The 25,433-nt window shown below is 38.5% G+C and overlaps 1 protein-coding gene across 1 annotated transcript in view; it reads right to left on the reverse strand.

The window, feature by feature from the left end:
* Positions 1-25,433, reverse strand: part of LOC131346663 (receptor tyrosine-protein kinase erbB-4-like) — a 46,716-nt gene that overhangs the window by 12,650 nt on the left and 8,633 nt on the right. The window contains exons 2-12 of the mRNA XM_058380218.1: positions 17,190-17,341; positions 12,402-12,588; positions 4,556-4,690; positions 4,145-4,210; positions 3,493-3,611; positions 2,815-2,956; positions 2,549-2,662; positions 2,224-2,350; positions 1,693-1,766; positions 554-644; positions 235-434 (exon numbers count right to left, since the gene is read on the reverse strand). Of these exons, the coding sequence (XP_058236201.1) occupies positions 235-434; positions 554-644; positions 1,693-1,766; positions 2,224-2,350; positions 2,549-2,662; positions 2,815-2,956; positions 3,493-3,611; positions 4,145-4,210; positions 4,556-4,690; positions 12,402-12,588; positions 17,190-17,341 (1,407 nt within the window). The remainder of the gene's footprint in view (positions 1-234; positions 435-553; positions 645-1,692; positions 1,767-2,223; positions 2,351-2,548; positions 2,663-2,814; positions 2,957-3,492; positions 3,612-4,144; positions 4,211-4,555; positions 4,691-12,401; positions 12,589-17,189; positions 17,342-25,433) is intronic.

Here is a 25,433-nt window from a genome sequence, read left to right on the forward strand (position 1 = left end):
TTACATTTGATGTCTCCATGAAAGGGAAAGCTAATGGACTGCCTTAGTGCTACCTGAGTATCCTTAGACATAGTCATACAGACATCAGGTGAGTCTAGAGCTGTTACTGACATCAAACCCGACACGCCTGGTTTACCCTGGTGAAGGATTTCATGCGTGTTTTGTGTGTGTAAATCGCCCGTTTCAATTTCAAGGGTATGTGGAAAGGCCTGGTGTCGGATGCTTTCCGCTCACCGCACTGTTGCGTCTCCTTGTTGTTGTTCAGCAGAGCTCTCTGACCACTTGAGCGGAAAAACCTTGTCCAGTTCAGCATGTGGTAGAAACACAGCTGGCTGTTGTTGCTGATGTAGACGTTCCCAGCGCTGATCTCCTGCAGAGACTGGAAGCTGAGGGACGTGATCCAGCGCTGCTTCAGGATCAGCAGAGAGACGCCGCTGATGGAGAAAATCAACATTGACACTAAAAATAATCATCATCAACATCCTCACAGACTTATGTCAAGGTAAATCAGTGTAATGCAATTAAGAAATTGCTCGGAATTTAACTTTCTCACCTGTAAAGCGTTCTTCCTCCAATAACGCTGAGGTTAGAGAAGACGCTGAAGTCCGTCATGTTCTCCGGCCATGACTGGATATTCAAGAAACCTAAAAATTCATCATCAATTTGTCTCTGAATTGAATTTTCCCCTAAGCAACAAATGTTGACATTTAACCATGACCTTTCCTCAGTCTCTTTCATTCTCGCTTTTTTCCCCTGTAATAGCTCGCTGATAATGGAACAGAATGGGAAGCGTCGATTAAAAAAAATACAATACAGGGTTTTATTATTGACCAGCAAGCATGCAATAATCATCACAGGTTTAAATAACGAGCACTCGGTGCGAGAAGCGGCGTTTTTACTTTGCGGTTTTCATTATAAGAAAGTTTCACCCCATTAGCTGCACGACACAGTCAGTTTAAAACAATGAAAGATGGAGCAGGAGATAAAACAGTTCAATTTTATTCTAACTAACTGAAAACGACATCTTTACACCTACGCCGTCACCAGTCCTAATGGATTCAGATGAGTAAGAAGAAATATTAATATATAAAGACTCCATTTTAATTAAATAAACGTTCAAATTACATACAGAAATAGATTTGAATATTTATACTTTAGAAACATTTCTGGGCCCGTATGAGACAATTTAACATTTTAGATTATATTTTTTAATGATTATGGTATATTAAAATGATTTTCATATATTCTACATTTTAGAATACATTATTGTGTATATGTATTTACTATCAAACTAGATTTTACATTTATTTTAACATTTTGTATATTATTAAATTTTGTAAGATATTTTATTAAGCATTGTATATTTTGTAAATTATATTTATTATCTCATATCCTTATTTATTATTTATCTTGTTATTTTAGTTAATATTATTGCATTTTATAATTTTTACTGTAATATGTATGTTTCCATTTTATTTTTTGCTAATATGCTCTTAGCATATTTTTAAATATTATAATATGGATTTTTTGTATATATTTTCACATTATTTTGATAATTTTTTTAATTATTTTATTTTATTTTTGTATATATCATATCTCAGCTTCTCCCCAGTAAGCAATAATAAACATTAATAGTCAGAGTTTATAAACTGTGCACTACATAGTGGTGTATAATTAGAAGCTGCTCCTCACCTGTGATCTCTTTAACTGTGAGGAACACACTGAGTCTCTCGGGGTCCAAAGCTCTGATACCGTGGTACATGTCTCTGTTAGGGAGCGAAAAAAAAAGCATCAGAGGCAGGAAGCAAATAGTCGAGCACTTCAGAGTGAGGGTTAAAGTGGAGTCGGAAAGCATAAAGTGAGCTCCTGAGACTTTTGGGGGGGGGGGAGCTCATGGAGTGAAGGATGGACTAATGACGTCTCAGGGCAACAAGGCAGTTTGAAGAAAACGTGAAATGAGTTCTGACAATCTTAGTGAATGACGGCCTGTAGGAAACTGTCAAATAAGCAAAAAAAAAAATGTAATACAGGTTCATAGACTCAAGGTACTGAAAAATTAGTATGTAAGCAGCAAAGCCCTGAAGTTCAAGTAAAATTGAAATTTTGTTGCTGAAAATTGAAACACACTCTGGGGAAATCAAGCTCGGAGATGGATTACTTTACACAAAAAAGTGTTGCCAGTCTTGTAAATTTCAGTGAGAGAGAGAGAGAGAGATTTCTCACCCTTTAATTCCAGTGACAAGGAAAATCAGGTTGCCATTGATTTTGGTGCAGTTGATGAACTTGTCAATGTTGCTGGAGTCGACGGTCTGTGCTGTGTGTAAACTTCCCGTCCCTATTCCATCACACACTCAAATACACACCAACACACACTCAAACTAACATCCATGTCCAACTATACACAGCTCTAGACCTCCGTAACCTATTGCTACTTAATTAAATACGAGTTCAATATAGGTTTTAAGTTTAGACATATTAACAGAAAAAATGACAGATTTACAGTTCAAATTGATGAGAGACTATAAATAACTGACTGGTGGATGTTCACCTTTAGGACAGATGTCTGTACAGGGGACACACATCCTGACGTTGTTCTCCTCCACCTCCATCTTGTTACTTGGGCAGGCTCGAACACAGGAGCTGTGATCCACCACAAAGTTATCTATTGGAGATTTTCAAATATTAAAATCAGCAAAGACATTTTCTCTCTCTCTGTATCGGTTTGGAAACCTTTCTTGATGTGTACTCAAGCAAGAAAACTCACAAAAGATTGACATTTTATTTAATAATATCTCTTTTTTTTGCCTCACTCACGTGGACATTTCTTGACACAGAACGCTCCATACATGTATCTGACTTTGGGACTGTGCTCCAGCTGGAAGGTTGTTGGGTTGTAGATGAAAGGTTGAGGACACTGAGTCACACAAGTGCCGCTGTCGTTAAAGTTAGTACAAGCCTATACAGTAACACAGAATCACGAGATCACTAGGTTTAAATGGACTATGCATATTTGTCTCACTTTAACTCATAAATCATTCGCCCGACATACAATTAAGATTAGTTTAGGCATAAACCTCTATGTTGTATTAATTTAACACCGTCGACATGTGGAAAAAAAAAACAAAAAAACATAATGAACAATTGATCCAAGGCAGAAGGTAAAAGAGTGAAATGCTGTTCTAATTAAAATCCAGGCATGTATACAATCCCTGTGTGCGCAGCAATAACCTGAAGTAATTGAAACTCATAAGACTATAAACAACAATGGCATTATTGCATGGGTGCCATTACTTTTCTGAGATTAAATCCCATCCAGAAAGCAGGGTTTTGTAATATTGTCAAATGGATCAAGTTTGTATAAACACTGGCCTTAAAATGAACCCAAAAATGAAAGTTTCTACTGTACACCAGACTGTAAAAATAATATGCTTCCAAATAGTGAAAGTGTACAGCAATGTGTTATATTATTAGCATAAAAGAAAGAGGACATACGAAGCAGTCACTGTGTTTGGGTCCTGAACAGCCTCCGGCACACTCGCGGTGACAGCAGTCGCTGATGAACGGACTGAAACAGCGACTGTCACACTGATCAGCACACACCGTCTTCGTTACTGACACACACACAACATTTAACTTATACCAATTTTTTACACAAATATATATATACACACACATGACAAATTATTGAGACACTGACATTTTTTGTTGTGGTATACCCACCACTGTTGTTGGCTTTTGTTTCAATAAATTGTTTGAGATGAGGAAATCACCATTGCATGCTTCTACTTAAATGCCCTACTTTCATGATATAATATCACTGTAGCGTGAACTTTTTACATTTTCCATAAATTTCACCTAAAAGCCAAATATCCTTAACTTTTTGTGAGTAGTGTATAAGGCTGTGTGTAATAAAACAAAACCCTTCTTAACAACAATTCTAAAAGACTTTATTTATGTTTATAGCAAGACTCACAGATAAGACCTAAAGACACAACAAACACAGGTGTAAGGCTGGATGTTTAGTCTGGTAGTGACTGGATGATGTGTCTGTAATACACACTGGCTTTTATCCTGCATTGTTTCTTTTAGCTTTCCTGTGAAAACATGGTGTATTAATAGCTTAGTTTATATTTAAGACACTCACAGATTTGGCACTGATTCTCTTGGTGACCCCAACAGCGTCCATTACAAGATCGATGGCAGCGTCTGCCTGTAAAAAAAGAAAAAAAGGAGGGGGATTTTAGATAAGCAAGGTAACTATGTAAGGAATTGAACATTTTGTGTTGTGCTGTTATAGGAAAATAATCAACAATGGTGTGATGCAGTCAGAGTATCCACTCAGCAGTTCACTGTCTACTTCCTATAAGAGTAATAAAAGTTACTTCCCATTATCAGTGTTGTTATATCAGCTATAAACACCTGCTTTTTCTCTCTTAATGTAAATAAGACATAGTGGGTCATGTTTCCGAGATTTATAAAATACTGTCATATGGCAATCTACATCAGCTCTTATTCTCCGATTTGTTCTAAAGGATCAGGCATGAAATTTACTCACAAGAATAGCCGCTGTTGTTGGACGGCACCACCAGCAGCTCGGCTTGAGGGTTCCTCATGATGTCGCGCCAGTGGATGGTGTCTGCATGGCACAGGAATTTGTTCTGATCCACATACACACCTCCATTAAGGATCTCTGTTAGAGAAGTTTGAAAATCAGAGCTGCTACTGGATATAAAAGTTTTGGAACGCCCCTCCAAATCATTGAATTTAGCGTTCCAATCACTTCCATGGCCACAGGTGTATAAAATCAAGCACCTAAGCTTAATGCCTCAGCATAATAAGGTATTTTGGACAATTTCATGTGGGAACAGTTTGGGGTGGCCCCTTGACTGCACACCAGTGCACAAAGCAAGTCCATAAAGACATGGATGAGCGAGTTTGGTGTGAAGGAACTTGACTGGCCTGAACAGAGTCCTGACCTCAACCGGACAGAACACCTTTGGGATGAATTTGAGCAGAGACTGCAAGACAGACCTTCTCGTCAAACATCAGTGCCTGACCTCACGAATGTGCTTCTAGAGGAATGGTCAAAAATTGCCATAAACACAGACCTAAATCTTCTGGAAAGCATTCCCAGAAGAGTTAAAGCTGTTATAGCTGCAAAGGGTGGGCCAACTCCATATTAAACCCTACAGATTAAGAATGGATGTCATTAAAGTTCATGTGCATGCAAAGGCAGGTGTCCCAAAACTTTTGCCAGTATTGTGCATTTAAGCCATACAAATTTGTAGTTGAAATTATCTTTTAAACACAAACGCGTGTTTATTTAAAATGTGTATCTTAACTTGATTAACTTCTGTTAATCAGTGCTTTATGAAATGTGTGTTCAAAGTTACAGACGTAGATTGACAGACTGTATTGAGTGTGCGTGCAGTTGTGTCCTGAGAAGGGCTTGGCAGCCAGGGTGTGCCTTGCCCGAGTCCTTGGGACACCGGGCTCCCTGCCATCCTTTGTAGGATGAGTGATAATAGATGGATGGATAGAGTAAAGCTTCACTCCCTTAAGGAAATTAAGGAATGAAGGAAAGGAAAATTAAGGAGAGGTTACGGTGTTGGATTACTGATCGGAAGGTTCTGAGTTTGAATCCTAGGTCCACCAAGCTGCCACTGCTGGGCCCCTGAGCAAGGCACTTAACCCTCAGTTGCTTAGTTGTATAAAATGTACATCACTCTGAATGTGATGTAGTATAAATGGATCAGTTTAGAAAATGCCACAAACGGCACTTTAGATCGTATTCAGAATTGCCAACTTATCCATATATATCCATATTTACTTGGGGAATGTTCCTTGTATCCAGAAAGGGAATACGCACAGACTTAAGTCGATATTCTGTGTGTAAATTCCTCTATGTACTCCTGTCGTTAACTGAACGCCCCAGAGCTCTAAGAGAAACCTGGCAGTCTTCCTCAATAAGTTTCCTGAGCTAACCCAGACATGATTGTTGAGAATGATGGATAAATGTGCTAATGTAAGCGCTGTGTCTGTGTGGAGGAGCCGCTCTTCTTCCCACAGCATCCTAAACTGTAATCATGTTTCAGACCTCTGATTTCATTTCAGCTGCCTCAAATCCTACGTCTCATAATGAGTCAGGATGAAATATGTCAGGTTTTAAAGGATTACAAGATGAATAAGATGAATGAGGCATTCCTCTTTTGTTCATGCTGTTTTGTAGGAAATATTTTAGTGAGATGAAAGCTAAGACCTTCAAACAGAACCCTTAAAGGATCTTCATGAGTCTATTACTCATGTTACAGATATGATTAAACCCTCACTTTGTAAACATTACATGTGTGGAAGCCTAGTAAATACTCACATTTTATAGAAATTTTCTATACAATTTAAGAACATTTTTCTTAAACCATTGAACCATGATATCATGAAGACAGATTCCAGCAGAAGGTTTGAACAAAGTTAAAAACTAGATTTTTTTTCTCAGTTCAGCCACAGTGATATTCAGTAAGTTTTGCTTGACTGCCACACATTTATGCAAAGCCTTATCATGCATTAGATTTAAACATGCTCTAAAAACACCCAGCTCTAATTTGTGGGACAGGAAGATTGAAAGCTTGAAAATTCCACATAGCATGGCACACATTAGAGAATTAAATGCAGAGCCTCTCAAACCTTTTCATAAAGCATCCAGGTTACAGAATAGCACCAGACTGCAGAACAGACACACTGTCTCTGAGACACTGGCAAAGCAAAAACATGGAACCTGCTTTGAATATGAAAAGAGGGCCTTCATAAAAGATTCAGCTTCCTGAGATTTATTATAACCTGCTTGGAACAATACATCTCCAAAACAATTTGTCTCCATATTTGGATCTGTTCCCAATAGGAACTATTTACCTTAAAAAAAAAAAAAAAAAAGTTGGCGAGATGAAACATAGTCAGGATGTAAGGACACCACTTCTTTCCAATTCTTTTTAATATCATCCAAAAAGGCATCGATCAATAGTGCAAACTATCTGGCAAGACAAACTGGAACCTGCTTTAAATATGCAAAAGGATTCTGCCTAACTGTCTGTATACATAGACACATGGCACAAAACCTCTCTAAAAAGTATTTGTTTCCATATTTGGAGTTGTTAGTGCCAAGTCAACACGAGAGAACCACTATAAAGTTCATTCAACTGACCACTATCCAACATGCAGCATTTTCCTGCCAAGCTGACCAGCTCCATTTTTTTTATACCCCTGCATTGATGTACTGTTCAGCTGTGATATGAAAGAAAAATCATTGCATACTATAATGAAAACAAATTACCACCAGAATGAAATCTAAAGCTCTTGTTCATGATGTAGTACTTCATATAATGTGTTTTATACTTCATATAATGTGTTTATCAAAAAATAAACTATATTGCCAAAATTTTTGGGACACCCCTGCAAATCACTGAATTCAGGTGTTGTTTTTCAGGCGTTGGGCTCGGCCCCTTAGTTCCACTGAAAGGAACTCTTAATGCTTCAGCATACCAAGACATTTTTTTCAACAATTTCATGCTCCCAACTTTGTGGGAATAGTTTAGGGATGACCCCTTCCTGTTTCTACATGACTGCACACCAGTGACCAAAGCAAGGTCCATAAAGACATGGATGAGTGAGTTTGGTGTGGAGGAACTTGAATGGCCTGAACAGAGTCCTGACCTCAACCTGATAGAACACCTTTGGGATGAATTAGAGAGGAGACTGCGAGGCCTTCTCGTCCAACATCAGTGCCTGACCTCACAAATGCACGTCTGGAGGAATGGTCAAAAATTCCCATAAACACACTCCTAAACCTTGTGGAAATTCTTCCCAGAAGAGTTGAAGCTGTTATAGATTACTGAATGTTAATCTTCTCGATCATATCCTAGTGTTCTTCGTCCCTTTTTATAAAAAAATTATGGGATTTTATAAACCAAGTCCTCATCACGATACTTGATTGAAAATGAGAAGTATCTTCTGACAGCTGTAGGTCTGACATCTTTGACCTGAGTAAAACCTTTGAAATTTTCTAGAAATCATATTTAGAAATTTTTTTCCATCTTTCACAGATGGGTCAATAAATTATGTTGGAGATGTAACAGCATTTAAAGCTAACCTTTCATGTGTAGATTGGCGGTGGGTGGATGAAAGGATGTCGGGATGGAAGGACACTACTCCACCAGGTTTGGGATGCATTCATTCTGTCATGGTGGCCTTTTTTATTTTTATTTATTTATTTATTTCTTTTTTAGAAATGTGTACTTTACATTTGAGGTGCATAGAGCTGTGATCTCCAGAGTCTTAGATGTCCCGGTTTGTTTGCTGTGTCTATTAAAGTAGCAAAAGCCAAAGGAAAAATGAGATCAACCCTGGGTGCATGATATCAAAGCTGGATGGGTTTAATATGATTTATATGTATGAGATTCTGACCAACACACCCGCTGCTCCTGAGCTAATCAGACTCTGTCATGTTTTTGTCCAATCATCAGTCTGGTTTAGACGGAGAACCAGGACCGAGTGTCAAAGAGTATCAGCATGAATAGTTGGCAACAAATTTCATTATCGATTTAGACAGAAAAACACATTTGTTGGAAATGGCAGGGCATGTGACTACAGAAATCATGGGAACACTTTAAACTGGGCCACGATTTTGGATTTTTTTAGGATTTCAAGATAGAGGTGTTTATGCTTTAAGTTTTTTCAGCAACATAACAAGCTGGGTTTTTTTTTTTGTTTGTTTTAACAGAAAATTAGAAAGGAAACGAACTCATTGTTAAGTGAACTGTTTACGGAAATGTAATGCAATGTTAAAAGGAACTAATCTTGGACGTTCCACTAGATTAAAAATAGCGACAGTGAGTTTTCAAGCAAAATGCTGTGGTGTAAGAGTCAATTACAGAAAGGTAACTAAGGGCATTTTCACATATAGTTTCAGACCCCATGTGCTGGTCTTCTCATGGTTATGGTTTGGCTGATTTGTGAGCTGTGAACATGTCTGCTTTACATTTTGTTATGGCAGAAGTACCTCAAGTCTTTCCATACATCTTCCGTCATTGGTAATGACAAAAAATTTTTTACAACCTTCTGGTTGTAAGATTATGGGATCTTAGGGAAGGCCACAGCACGTAATCGTGCTTGAAGAGAGGAGTGCATTAAACAACATCAAGCATCTTCATAAGAATATCAAAGGATTTTTTTTGTTTGCTTTTGTGAATATGAAGGACGTTACAACAGATCTGCAATGCCGTGTAAAAGTAAAGAACTTTCAGCAGAATTGCATGAGGCAAAACGTGACGAGATGTTCTAACTGGCTTTACTAACATTTACCATAGATCCGAAACTCAGACTTTTTTTTGCAGAAATGGAGAAGTGTAATTAGAGTCTAAAAATATTTGATGATGAACTGGGCCGTGTGCATTCGTCTTGCCTCGTCAGCTCCATTAATGGACGTGTTTTCAGAGGAAATGGATTTGAAGTACCAACCTGATTCGGACTACTGAAACAAAGGTATAGACATCCCTAACACAAGGTTCTTTTACTTCAAAGAGGGACAAATGGAAGCAGGAGTTTACCAGAAAATGATTCTGGCTGGTGGATTATTAGCTGCCCAGCCTGTGCCTGATGAGGTTTAATTGGCTTTCTAAAATCGTAAAAAATGGAAATGGACAAAAGCCTATGTAAGTAATGTAATGAAGGCTACTAAGGAGAAAAAAAAAGACTAATTATAAGATTAAAGCACAAGCAAGACACTTGATGCATAGGTTTATCTCAAATCACAAAGATTACATTGATTTTCTTGTATTATTTGATTTTAACAATCTGAATTACATTTTTGACATTTTTCTTTACATCTTCTTTTCTTCCTGCTTCTGTTCAGGAACTTAAATGTTGTTTTATGGATTAAAAACTAAAATGATAAGAGTGACTAAATGTGAGTTTTGCATTTTTTAACCTCCTTTACATCATAACAGTTAACCAAGTTAATAATTACTTCCAGACATTATCATTCTCTATTTTAGGATTTTATTTTTTATATTTTACTATATCCTTTTATACCACACATATCAATTTGCCAGCTGAATTTAATTTATTCTTTTTATCCGTTTATGTTGCAGAATGTCCAGGGAACATTTAAGCTGCTTCTACTCCTACGTTATAGCAACTACAAACAGTCATTTCTTCACTTTATCTCAAAGTGTAATTACAGAAAAAAAAGACACACATCTCTCAGAAAATTTGCTAGGCTTGTGAGATGCTGAGTTTTCCTTTGCTCGTGATTTTCAGTAAAAAAAAAAAAAAAAAAAATCACAATAAAAATTACAATAAATCATTTCATTATCCAGATTGCATAATAATGTAATGCAATGGAACCTCGGCATACGAATGCCCTCCCTTACGAATTTTTGCTTTAAGAATGTAAATTTTGCAAAAAATTTGCGTCGGCATATGGAGAATTTTCGGCACAAGAACCGAACCGAATGCTGGCTAAGTTGTGTGTACATCCGGGAGCCATTCAAAATTGTCAGTGGAAAGCCAATCAGAGCCAACCGGAGCAAGTTTACGAATTTTATGAAAATGTTTGGAGTGTCAACCCACGATACCAACATTGCCTTCGGCATGTGTTCAAAAGCTAGGTGATTTTTCATGATTTTTTTTTTTGTTGACAGATTGGTGGCATGGGTGGTCTGTTCTATTATTATGCCAAGCTTGGTGGCATGACTTCCTGTGATGTACCTTGACCCATGGAAATTAGTAATATTGGTAATATTTTTGGGTGGCTAGAATGAATTATCTGTTTTTACATTATTTCTTATGGGAAAGTAGTGTTTAAAAGATTTGACACTTGGTTATATGCCTATTGTGTCCATTTTTCCTCTTTCATATGAAAAAATTTAGAAAAAGTGTTGTCAACATTTTTTAATTGCATCCTTCATAAATAAACGTAGCTAACTGATGTTAACTTTACACTTAAATCAAAACATCCATCGGTGGATTTTTTCTTCGTTCTTCAGATACAATAGTTCCTTGTGAGTCATCTACTGAAGAGCATCTGAGATGAAGCAAAGGAACAATAATATCAGCATATCGAATACATCAGGTTTTGAAATTTCATCCGGAGATAAGACGTAGAATCCTCGCATAGCATGCAGAAGCATTTTTCATTTTAATTAGCCTATTTACAACAATTTCCAACTGAAATGAAAATAAACAAGAATCCCTTCAGACCCAGAGTCTCCTGCTTCCTGAATGCACTGCAGTGAGCAGTAGAGGAGGTGTGAACTGAATACAGATGGGAGCGTTGATGCCACTTGGACCCCTGTGTAATATATATTTCATGATCTTGGGGAATTTATTGAGTCGTGAATGAACTGCAGTCCTGCGCCTGGGTATAAAGAAAGCAGAAGCGTTCCTTCACCTTCTCACCCTCATATACATGCCACTGTCCCAGTTCTCACACTATGTGTGTGTATGGTTATTTCTACTCAATAATAAAAGCATATTAGACCTTAGATCTTAGATTTTATAAGTAGAACATTAGACTTTGTTAATAAGTTAAATATCCCATAATCCTTTGCAACAGATTAAAAAATGATATTTTAGAGGTCGCTTAAAATTATTCCAAATAAGTGTGCATGTGTGAGAGATAGAGATTCTTTCTTTTCTTTCTTTCTTTTTTTTTCCTGAACTACAGGGAACACACTAGCTATGTTTTTTTTTTCAAAGCAATATTGTGTGGTTCTCACAAGATATAAAGGAATGGAGGTTAATAATTACACAAGTGTGAGAGAGTTCTGTGGACTACTCTATCTTTTTACTTGGAAACCTGAAAAGGGAGAAAACTGATTTCCTACATAATTTTAAAAAGGGAAATAGATGTAAAGTTGATTTCCATGCTTTTATTTGAGAATTTGAAAAAGGAATGTGCGAGACTGTTCGGATCTTCTGTTTCATTCGCTAAAGTTAGGATGAATTGGGTATTGGGTGAATAATTCTCACAAGTGTACATTATTACTATTATTATTATTTTAATATTAGTATAGTTGTATATTAATGACAATACAGAATTATACAGTCATGAGTCCAGCATATGCTCTGCTGCCCATACACCCATCCTGCATTTGGTTGCCTTGAAATCTAATTCACAAGGCTAGAAATTTGGAGCTAAAGAAGTAGAAGTAAGTAATAACATGACACACTATTGGAATACAAAACCAGACAGAAATGTGATGCTAAAGCAACCAAAGTTTGATATGCTCTTCAGAGAGGTATAATTATTGCTGAATGATCAAACCCTGTTAATTATGATTGTGTTCCCCTGCTGATTGAGTCATATCAGGGGAATTAATTGCAGAGAGAGAGAATAAAGAAATAAGTACCAGTGAGGTTGTTGAAGCCGAGTTGGCGCAGACCAAAGTATTCATCTCTCCTGTAGTTAAGGAAGATGGCCAGAGCATAACGGCCTTCGTACAGTTTGGCCCCGCGGATGATGCGCAGGTTCTCCAGAGGCAGATAGTCGAACTGGTTCAGAGCCACCAGGACATAACCGGTCACCTCACGGATCGACTGGAAAGAGGAAAAAACAATCCATTTTTTTCAAAACATAAAAACTATCTATTTCTTAATTTCATGCTTCTAGCCCTCCCAACCTGCCTGATTCATCCTGCTGGAACTTGAACTACTCATGTGGATAGTCTAACTTCCTGTAAACACCCTAAAGAGCTTGGGTGACTCCCTCTTTCAGCAGACAACTCAATTCTAAATGTGTACTTAAGTGCTGCTGCAGCCATAATGACTATCCTGTGCTCAACCCAAGACTCACAACACACTCATTTTTCACAACACACTCATTTGCCTTTACTGATTGTCATTACTTTTCTAAACCTTAAAAGATTTACATATAATCCAACTGTCTGAGGTCAATAAGGAAAGGACAGGTTCCCTTTTGACACAAGCCTTTTTCCTGATTATGTCACGACAACTTTGTGTCATATCCTAACATTATAAACTGACTGTTTTCATATTCATGTCGGCTCATCTGTAAGAAGTTTGCTCTAAGGTTTTACTAAAGCTTCACTTACTGTAGCTTTACACCTGTTAATTAGCACTCACTTTTAAAAGGAGACTTCACCCAATGTATCAGTCTGAAGAAAATTTCATCACATCATATATTCCATAATTCATGAATTCTGCTGTATTACAAATCTCATTCTAATTTGTCTTCGAGTCTACAGTCTGTATGGCACCAAAAGGATTTCAACCCGATCTCATGCAAAATTCACGAGTGAAGGCAATTTTGCATTTAGTTGAAATCTAAATAAATAAAAAAAATAAGCCTTTGAGCACTTATCCCACTCCTCACTAGATCCTTAAATGTTATGCTTTAAAACTTTAGATATTTATCTTCATCTCAGTTCTTGCAAATCCTTACAAAACTTTAATCATGAGAGCATCTTGCAAGAAGGTGAAAGGAAAGTAAGTGGGACAAATGCAATAAAACCTCAGGCAGTAAATGCTTCATCATTGTTAACGTCAGAGTTGATCAAATGCAATCAGAAAAACCTATTCCGCACTCTAACTGAAGGTCCAACTCCTCAAATTGTATTATTTTAATGCAATTAATATGTCGTGCTTCGGAAAAGCTGGGTAAAAGATAGACGGAGCCAATTTATCCAACCCAGCTGACACCCAATGAACAAATGAACCCAGTGAAGCCTCATACTCATATCATCTGGCTGTGTATTATATCAAGCTGGAAATGTAAGAACACTTAAGTAGTTTTTAAGTTAAGTAGCCTTAATTTATCAGATATATTAGAGCACAGTGAAATTCTTTCTTTGTATATCCCATCCTTGGAGGTTTTGGGGTCAGAGCACAGATTCAGCCATGATGCAGTGCCCCTGGAGCAGAAGGTGGGTTGGGTCCCTTGCTGAAGGGCCCAAAAGTGGCAGCAACACAATCTTACAATCAACAACCCAGAGCCTTAACCACTTGAGCTACCACCACCCCAACTGTTGGTGTTTGATTAATTGTTTTAAATGACATGATTTTGTAATGTAAAAACTTTACAGTTATGCACTTTTTAATGGCTCATCCCTGTGCAAGTTGTTACTATAGGAATGACATCACCACCACCAATATGAATCAAGCAATCAACAGCATCGTGTCTGATAATAAGTAAAGGCACGAGCAGTTGGAAATCATAAACTGAAATGGTAGATTTGAGATTTGTCGCCTGAAAAGCCCCCAATAAACACCCTAGCTGCTCTCGTTCACCCAGACTAAATGGCGCTGCTACGATGCCGGATAGAATTTCATTCATTGAGAAAGGAAAACACTAACCCTGGAGGTGGAGGGAATCAAGGTAATAGCAATTCCCTCATTTCTGTATAACGAGTGCTAATTATACTAATCCTGGTTTCATGGCACCCATGTGGCTTCCAGGTTTTCTCCATTACGATGATGTGGAATAATGAGGTAGAGTCATTACAGCACTCTCTTCCATAGCTCTACTTCCTGTCACAATGCTGTACCACAACACTGTTGAAGTCAGCATTCTTACATGCCACTTGAAGGTGTTGATTAATATTATACAGCTGCTGTTTTAGAAATTTCACACGCTCGGTATAATACGTTATCGTTCCGGGAGTAACAGCTTACAAGACAGAGAGTGTAGTGTCTGTAAGGTGATGCTTTCTGTGAGGAGGCAGAAACAACGTGACGAGCTGCGTTTGCAGCTGAGAACATAAGCAGTAACAAGAAGTAGCTTGTACTGCAGATGTTGTACAACATTACATGAAATTATGGATGGATAACAAGCATACATCATAAAACATACAGTGAGGGAAAAAATGATTTGATCCCCTGCTGATTTTGTACGTTTGCCCACTGACAAACGAAATGATCAGTCTGTAATTTTAATGGTAGGTTTATCTGAACAGTGAGAGACAGAATAACAACGAAAACATCCAGAAAAACACATTTCAAAAAAGTTATACATTGATTTGCATTTTATTGAGTGAAATAAGTATTTGACCCCTTTGCAAAACATGACTTAGTACTCGGTGGCAAACCCTTGTTGGCAATCACAGACGTCAGACATTTCTTGTAGTTGGCCACCAGGTTTGCACACATCTCACATCTCAAGGAATTCGGGCCCACTCCTCTTTGCAGATCCTCTCCAAGTCATTAAGGTTTTGTGGCTGACCCTTCAGCTCCCTCCACAGATTTTCTATGGGATTAAGGTCTGGAGACTGGCTAGGCCACTACAGGACCTTAATGTGCTTCTTTTTGAACCACTCCTTTGTTGCCTTGGCCGTGTGTTTTGGGTCATTGTCAGGCTGGAATATCCATCCATGACCCATTTTCAATGCCCTGGCTGAGGGAAGGAGGTTCTCATCCAAGATTTAACGGTACATGGCCCCGTCCATCGTCCCTTTGATGCGGTGCAGTTGTCCTGTCACCTGGGGATGGTGTACTCGGGGTCATAGGCAGCATTCCTCCTCCTCCCAACACGGCGAGTTGAGTTGATGCCAAAGAGCTGGATTTTGGTCTCATTTGACCACAACACTTTCACTCAGTTCTCCTCTGAATCATTCAGATGTTCACTGGCAAACTTCATACGAGCCTGTACATGTGCTTTCTTTAGCAGGGGGACCTTGCAGGCACTACTGGATTTCAGTCTTTCACGGTTTAGTATGTTACCAATTGTTTTCTTGGTGACTATGGTCCCAGCTGCCTTGAGATCATTGACAAAATCCTCCAGTGTAATTCTGGGCTGATTCCTCGCCGTTCTCATGATCATTCAAACTCCATGAGGTGAGATCTTGCATGGAGCCCCAGACCGAGGAAGACTGACAGTCCTTTTGTGTTTCTTCCATTTGGGAATAATCGCACCAACTGTTGTCACCTTCTCACCAAGCTGCATGGCGATGGTCTTGTAGCTCATTCCAGCCTTGTGTAGGTCTACAATCTTGTCCCTGACATCCATGGACAGCTCTTTGGTCTTGGCCATGATGGAGAGTTTGGAATCTGATTGACTGCTTCCTTCTGTGGACAGGTGGGTTTCATACAGTTAACAAGCTGAGATTAAGAGCACTCCCCGAGAGTGCTCCTACTGTAATCTCAGCTCCTTACCTGTTTAAAAGACACCTGGGAGCCAGAAATCTTTCTGATTGATAGGGGATCAAATACTTATTTCACTCATTAAAATGCAAATCAACGTAGAACTTTTCTGAAATGCGTTTTTCTGGACGTTTTCGTTGTTATTCTGTCTCTCACTGTTCAAATACACCTACCATTAAAATTACAGACTGATCATTTCTTTGTCAGTGGGCAAACGTACAAAATCAGCAGGGGATCAAATGATTTTTTCCCTCACTGTAATAAATAAAAGTATGTAACTGTTGCCAAATTGATGTGATCTTAGAGAAATACAATATTTCAGAAAATTACTCTGCAGGTGATCATTTTCCTATAACAGCACACTGCTGAGGGTTTATTCTGTACCTACTTAAAGTTTAAATAACCAACTGGACTAAAATTATAAGACTTTAATTCTGAGGTGTACAAATTACTGAAGATCCTTAACACTTGAAAAAATGGCTCATACAGAGACTAATTATGTTTTGCCACAACTTGTTAGATCTTGATTGACTGTGTATTTGTTCGTAATAGTTGGTAATTTAGCTTGATTACTGGCCATCCTACTATATAACTGTTTGTCTCTCTTTGAATCATGAGTGTTGGGTTTGTAAGTTGTCAGAGGCTTGAGAAAGACTGAATAAAGAGCTGAGGTTTGAGCGCTCTTTCTCTCTCTCTCTCTGCTGTTTCTAGCTTGTGCTCCCCTGTGATAAGCACTCTCACTAACCCATCCCTCTCTTTGAACCGAGATGGCTGTCAGTCATCTGCATGTGAGAGGCAGAGAGCTTTGTGTTCGTGTGTGAGGCTGTCAGTTTATTTTCCCTAGCTCTCTCCACAAGGCTTCTGAACTCACAGCAGTCTGCTCAGAAGGTCCCTGAGTGGCCTGCGTAAAAGAATTGCTTAGATACAGCGTCTTCCATTGAAACTACTGTTCTTCAGATGATTTTCCTTCAAATACAGCAGGGACCACAAATATGAAGATAAGCTCTAGGTTGGAGGTTAGGGCTAACTTTGTAGCGACTCACCTTGAGAAAATTCAGATTGCGGTTCCGTTCGATGCTGGTGATCTCCAGGTTTCCCAATACCACCTCGCAGTTCTCGTAGAACTTACGCAGAGTGTAGTAGTGCTGGTCCAGATCTGACAGGGTGCTGAGCTTGTTATCTGTGCCCTCACACACTGCAAAATGCAAAAAATAGCGATAATTGTGTGAAACTACTGCAAAACTGTCCTATTTTTTAAGTTTTGCTGAAAAGGTGCACCGATTAAGTGTTCTGTTAAGGAGAACATGCTAAATTTAGATCAGAAATAAGCAGTTCAAAGTGGCCTAACAGGATCTTCACTGCTAATTCGTCAGCTAACAATGGTGGTGACATTTAAAAGCATTCCAGACTAGACAACAGCTAAAACGTGTTATTTGTTATTGAGCAAAAGATTGTGTGTTGAAAAAAAATTATATGAGCTACTTTTTCAAAATCTGGCAACCTGACTGCAGCACATGGAAGCCTTTTACTTCCTTTTTACTTTACATGTAACAAAATCACCAGTAGCAAAGGTATGCATGATGACAATATAACCGTACAACGTGACAACTAATGGCATGTCTGTAAACACCTTGTAATTAAACCATGCAACTAATCACTCGATCTTACAACTATCCACTGTCCATCTATAATCATTTCATTGATCAAACAACCTCGCTTGTCAGTCATGTAGCCATACGTTGGTTCACTAGGCTTCACCACAGCCTACAAATGGGTTAGAAACCAAGTCATACCATGACTACCATGAGCCATTTCCAGGAAGTCTGTGTAACAGCTACCTGGGTGGGAATCACCATGAATCTTTTTTACCATCCAACAAAGCTAACATCACCCCTTCCAGTGGGACAAATATGGACATAATATGGAGTATCTGAACACATCTGCACATGAACAAGTAGGTAAAGTCAAAACATCACCCCAGTTACAAAGAGTGAACTTGCGTGAGTTTTGAAATGTGAGTTACTGTGAGACTTGGAGTTTTGGTTCTGCAATTTTGGAGTGCAAGATGCAAGATTTAAAACGTGATATTCAAATTTGAGGTTTGGAATGAGACATCCATAGCATGAGTTACATAAGGTGAGTTGTGCTCATTAGGTCATTGTTAAGAAACTGTAATTAGGATAAGGATAAGAAACTTGCTGGTGTTACAAACAACTCTAAAAGGTAATAAATCCACACAGTTAGTATCTGAAATGTGGTGCAGTTGCAGAGATCTAATAGAAGCAGAAATCAATGAAGCTTGCACTAATTTACCTGCAAAACAACATTCAATTTTTTACTTTTAGAATTCAGTGAGGCTTTTCACAGACCTTCAATTTGCATTTCTATTCCGGCATCAAGTGAGTATGGGCTCATGCCATATCCATCCTGGATAAGCATTGGCTGTCAGCATCCTCGGCTCATTTATCAGCTTACTGTTTGGACTCTTAATAGCTCCACTCTCAGGGGGCCTAAATGCCAGTGGACAAGATTTAATGCCACAGTGGCTCAGAACATGACTGATTACAATGAGTGTAAATGGCTCTGTTATTTTTATTCTCTCTAGGTATTTTTGGGCAAAATGCTTTTATGTGAGGTCAGTTTATGGGGTAAAAAACAGACACACCAGTTTTAGATGAATGTAAAGGCTTTTCAATATTTCAGCCATAAATATGAGCTATTACACCTCCACATTCATCTCAAACACATTTTGTTTGCACAATTCATCATTTTCATCTCTAATGTTTACACAGAATAAGTGTATCTGCTCTATGTTTACACTAAAGATATGATGAAATATGTATGAAGCAAACATCTGCATAACAGATGTATAATGTTTACAGATGAGCCACCTTTTTTTTGACTTTTTTTTTTTTTTTTTTGACATTTTAGGTTTCCATGCATTTCTTTTTGGCAAGTACTTTAGCTCCTATTTGAGGTCATTTTAACAGCTGATTATAGATAGATTTATGCATCCATCCATTTTCTATCTCAGGGGACTTGGGGTGCAGGGTGGGGAATACCCTGGATAGGATGCCAATCGGTCAAAGGGCACAATCACTCACACACACAGAACAATTTACTGATGCCAATCAGCCTGTAACACATGTCTGTGGACAAGGGTGGGAAACTGGAGTACCTTGAGGAAACCCTCCAAACACAGGGAGAACATGTAAACTGAGTGGGAGAATAAACCCCCAAACCTGGCAGTGCAAAACAAACCTGCTAACCCCTAAGAGACAGAATTATTTCAGCGAAATTTCATACACCAAGTTTACTGACTTTTTGAACAGTCTAGAAGATTCCAGCAACCTTTAGAATAAATCTGTCTCTCTGCTATTGTTTTGAGATCAAGTAGATAAGCTGATTGACTTAACACAGAAAATGTTCAGATTGAATTGTGTGCAAGTTGAGTTTGAATATCTATTAGGTGTATATAAACTTTTGGCCTTAACTATACTTTTTTTTTTGATGAATACTGATGGCATTTAAAAATCTGATGCTCCTCTGTCCTGCTCCCTGCCTACTGAATTTATATAAATGCCAGATATTTTACAGGCTCCCAGTTCATTTAGGTGAAAGCGGTGATAAAATGAAAATGTCATCTCGTCTGCTGAAATCAAAGGCTGTAATAATGCAGAACCAAAACTTCACCAAGAACCCAGTTACATTGTGGACTGAAAGAAATTCCACCACAGCAGAAAGGATGCTGTAAGAGTTTAATATATTTAAACTGCAAGGTAAAGACCAGTATTCCGTGTAATAATGGGGAGATAATGAAGGCAGATCAGGTAGGTGTATTGAGTACTGCTTTTCCCTTTTAGCCAAAGAACATCAAACATTTATGGCGACGTTGGCAAGATCGTGTGCTGTAGAGACTAGATAACATCTCCCTCAAGCTCAAGGATATGCAACATTAGATCAGTGAATTGGTAGTATTTTTTTCTAGCATTGTCAGCAGACTGTCACAATGGCGGCATTCAAAAATGTGACAAATAGAGACAAAGGATAGACGATGTTCATGGTTAGTCAGGCATCCTTGAGAGAAGGACTATAGCTGCAGTTCTGTGATACCTAGTAAGAAAACCAAGCACCCGTTTTCTCCGTCAGTGATCTAACTCAGTGATCAGCATCTATAGGGAACTAAAAAAAAATTTTCACCAGGGTGAGTTCTTCACTTGATTAATTTTTCAAGACCAGCTCCAAAATACCCCCCCAAGAAAACAATTTTGTGTGTGTTAATGAATCATGTAGCTGAAGCAGCTCCTGTTTTGCTTTTTCAGGAAAACAGGGGGGGAAGACCCAACCACTCCTCTGACTGTGGGAAAACCACAGTGGAAAAAAAACAACCGGCACTCACTATGATTCCTGGAGAAACACCATGACCTCACCAAGTCAAAGCTGTCAGATTTGTGGCAAGAAACTGAGCTAAATCGATGTGTTTTTATGATTGTGTTGGGTGGTCTAACATGCCTGCGGGCATTACAGTGGATGATGTCTCCAGTTCTGTCTAAGCACCATGCTTATTGTGGGAATTTGTGGTTGGCAGGCCTGCAATGAAGTTCTCTCCTGCATAAGATAGATCTTTACAAATGGAGTGTATGAAGTTGCATGTTTTGACATAAAGTAACTTCTTGTTTTCTTTTTTGTCTGTAGTATTGCAAAGTTGGGGGTTATGACGGCTAAAACAGCATGACTGACTTCAGAACCAAGGATAGCTCCGTCAACCAAAACTCTAATAAATGAATATGGACCAGAGGCAGAGCACGGTTCAATCATGCACAGCTGGAATCCACTGATTACTCTGACTCTCCACAGCTGGATATGGCTCAGAGGGACATAAAAGTGTTGTTTGCTGAGGGAAAAAAACTTCTGCTGCCTTACATACCCTTACTAACTTCTTCCTACTCTAGTTCACTGAAAACTCCCTCAAGAATCAGTGGACTCTGGTGCAGCAGCAGGATCTTGACTCCATCTCAACATTGCACTGCCAGGACCAGGCACAAACACACCCACAATGTTATCTCCTGATGATGGCCAGTCGTGGGCATCTGTAAGATCATTTATGTGGAACAACAGAAACTAGGCTTTAACAAAAGCACTTAACATAATTATAGCCGTTATGGACAGGAACTGTGTCTATTAAGCCCAATCATGTTTTTTTTTCCTCGCACAGAGGTTAAAATGAACAAACTGCATTGAACTGTGTGCAAGTGTGAAAATCTGTTCCCATAAATCGAACCGTGTATTGACTTCTCGCTCATCTACTCCAGGATGTGGAGAAGACCTATATTTTTGTGCCTACTGTCTATGCAAACAGGACAGTCTTTTTGTGTGCGGGGATGAGACCCAAGAACAAAAAACAAACATTAAATTGAAGATCCAGCCTAGGAGACTGGGATATTTATAATCCATATGTGAGCTTCAAATTGTACAAAGAATATTTACATTGAAGAGAACAGCAAAACACCAGCATTGTCCCTATACACATCAGCTACTTTAGGCCTATTTTTTCTACTGAAGAATATTGTAACCACAGTAACAGTGCCTTCAGTATACCTTGATTTACTTCAATATAAAATGTATGTAAATGTAATATAAATACATTTCAGGGTTTCTTAGGAGCCAAACAAAATTCAGCAGCAGAGGTATGATGTTGACTTTGCATTGCTGACATCTTCCTCAATATTTGAAGAACTGTGGTAATGCATAAGACATCACATATGAAAAGCAGGAGACATGAAGAGCTGAAGCAAAGGGGAAAAGTTGCTTGCATATGCAAATTGAATCCAGTAGTAGTGCTGATTTGAAGAGAAATACCATGAGAGTAAAAGCAAAATGAAAAAGCTGTGTACAAAAGCCCAGAACGAGGTGACATCTGGATTGATCTTGGCCAAAACTCTAATCATGTTCTCCATTAATTCCTTCTGCCAAACTGACTCATGTCCAACAGCAGCACTGATCAGAGTCCAAACATTTTTTTTACTCAATGAAATAAACAAGCAAATAAATAAATACAAAATATTTACAAATGACTAAAGTTACAGCAGAAGACACTGTACATCTCAATAGAAAAGCATGGTGAGGAAAGTTTAGCTAAATAGCTAAACTGGCTATATTTACCTAGGGTTAGATCACACTTAATTTCATGTTATTTCATGTAATTAGTAAATCACCAATAAAATGATGATGGGTTTTCTTCAAATCTTCTTGGTTTTATCTAACTGCTAAAGCCATTGAGACATCACCAAAAAACAGGACATCCCTCCAAAGTGTATAAAAGGACCAGACAAGTAATGAGTACTCTCTGGATGTGACAATAACCTCTCATATTCTCACAAAATATTTCTTCTTTCTCTGAAAAACATTCAACCTCTACTGATTCACCCCAAACAATGTGGTAATATGCAAATGGCATGATGCGACCAATTCCAAAAGCTATTTCTGGTGCAAAACCACTAAAAGGACACAGCCCTATGATGCAGCATGGTGGTGGCAGCATCATGCTTTAAGGCTGCAAGTAAGCTGAAGATGGAAAATAATTCTCCTTTGAATATGACAATGGAATAGCATGAGCAAAAGGTCAATGTTTCTGAATGACCTGGCCAGAGTCCACACCTGAATCCAGCTAAAAATCAGTGGGGTGACCAGTAGGGTGACAAGAAAGAAGGGGACAATATTGACAAGTGAAGATGTAGCACACTGATAGACTGAATGGTGTAATAAAACCAACAGTGCATTAGAATGATTGGAGAGAGAGAGTGGAATGAGTTAGCTTGGTTTAATTTTTTTTTTAACACAAAATCTGCCATTTTCACAGGGGTGTGTAGACTTCTTAGATCCATTGTACAGTATTTATTTCTTTTAGTCCCTATTTATACACTTAAATAGCTACATTACATTAACTACCACACTTTCCTCTGAGCCAAAACATGGGGCTGGGTAACACAATGGAGCTTTTACTATCCTGGTGGGCTGGTTAATGAATTCATCATTATCTACCCCTGAAACAGATCAACATCTCTGACTGGAGATGTGGAACAGAGTCCTAGGAAACACTGGGTGGTATCCGTGTACTCACATTCATTCCGTCTCTCAATCTCTCTGCGGATCTGCCAGTTTGACCTTCCAGCGAGAATGGATGCTAAATCCCGTGGGCATGACGCTACTGTGACTCTGCATAGAGACGACTGCTTTAGACAAATAAAATTGCCTCCGGAAATTTTCTCCGAACAGAGACAAACTGCTGCAATTAAGGTGGAATAAGTACAATGAAGGAGGGCAGAAGGACGTCCTGAGAGTGCCAAACCACTAGAATGAAGCAAATAATGCCTGCGTATGTCTCTGAGTAACAAATTACCCCCGGTCTTTACACATATGTATGATTCCATGTCTAATTTTATTATTACAATAATTTATCATCATAGTCTAGTTTTTCCATTTAATACTCACTTTCTTTACTGGCTCTGTGTTACCCTTTTCAAACACAAAAGTGTGTGCATTCGGTGAGAAATCCACAAGTTTAACCACCAACATTAAATTTGATTAAAGGACACATGCTGATAAAGTAGAAGAAATCATGGTAGCTCTTGAATAATCGATGACTTTTCCTCCATGTGCTCAGCAGGAGCAGCTTTGGTCAACAGCAGGATGTGTGTGTTTGTTCCTGGGTTAACTACACACCTGCTGGTATTAAATGTGTTCACTTGCTAATCGTTCCTCCTTCATGAGTGATGAAGTCTGACACACACAGGTTTAACACCACACTGTTGCACATCTACTAACACGCACTCTGATTCCATTTATTATTAATAACAGTTGCAATAAACAAATCTTCTACTGCAATCACATCTGATAACAATAAAGTTTGGTTGCTAAGCGACATAACAGAGGAAGACTAGGGCCTTTTATGGAAACACTGACTTACTTGTACCATGGAGTATTACAGAAACAGGTGGCTCTATACTGTGGCTCTTTACAGCAAATGCAGCTCCGCCAGACAGATTTTAGAACTTACACTGCCTGTTTTATAACGAAGTAGAATGTATCCTAGATTAATAGACTACACTAGCCAGGTACTCGCTACGCACTTACTAATTATTCCCCTCATTTTAACCTTTTTAACCTCATCATTGAGGTTTCCAGTCAACAGACTCATGGGAGTGGGCAGCACACTGGAGCATTTGATTTGCCCACTGGAATAACTGTATGATTTGTCTTTCTCCATGGAGTCTGATGCACTGCTGTGTTTGTTTTATGTGTTTTGTAGTTTTGAGGTATTTGATGTATTATTAAAACATATTGGTAAACTACAGGGCCCAAGACCCATTAACAAAACCGTGAATCGTAAGTTGTGTCTACAGAAATAAAGATGATTATTCTTAACAAGACCTAAAAACCTCCCATCCGTTATATCTGGTGAGCGTAAAATCCTGAATTATTAAACGAGGTGGTTGGAGCCCTTATGTCATTTTAATAAGCATCCCGCTGTTTGATTCTGGTTTGTTTCTAATGACTTACTAATGAGGATTTATTTGCCCGATGAATGTATGTTAAAGCTTTAAAACACCACCAAGACCGAGTTTACTCTTAAGCCAGTAGTAAGCTAGAAAGGAAGTACTGGAATGACACAAAAGCCTGATCGCTGGATCTTAGCTGCTGAAGTGAGAGTAATGACCCATTCACCACTGCCAAATACAGGCAGATAAATTTGTGTCTATTCCCTACACAACCGTGTACACACACACACAGAATAATCTCTTCTTCCCTACAGCAATCCCTTAATCCAGCAGCGAGTGAGAGATGATCCTAAACACTCTGTGTGAAATCTACACGCATCTATGTCCAAAGGCATTGTGTAGTTTCTGAATAATGTATCACTCTATCCTGCACTGCAGTAAAAGACCATTTTATTCAACATACAGGGTGTAAAAAAAAGGACACGCAACCGTGAAATGGAGGTTTCGTGATTCCGAATGACAAAGTTAGCCAAGGTTGTGCCGATTAGCCGTGGCATTAGAAAATGGGCTTGTTCCTTTTTTTTATGGCTCATCAAACACAAACTTGCTTTCCACACTTATCTCCCTTTTCCCAGCTGGATTCTGTCTATACGATTTGCAAGATATTAGCTAGTATCATAAGGCGAGAACAGTTTCCCGTCACAGAGCTAGTCATTCTCAAGAGTATATGTTTTTTTAGCTCTGTTCCTGGATAGCCAGTAACTAACTGGAGTAATCTGTTACTCCACA

This window comes from Hemibagrus wyckioides, linkage group LG26 (assembly GCF_019097595.1).
Source record: "Hemibagrus wyckioides isolate EC202008001 linkage group LG26, SWU_Hwy_1.0, whole genome shotgun sequence".
Lineage (NCBI taxonomy): Eukaryota > Metazoa > Chordata > Actinopteri > Siluriformes > Bagridae > Hemibagrus > Hemibagrus wyckioides.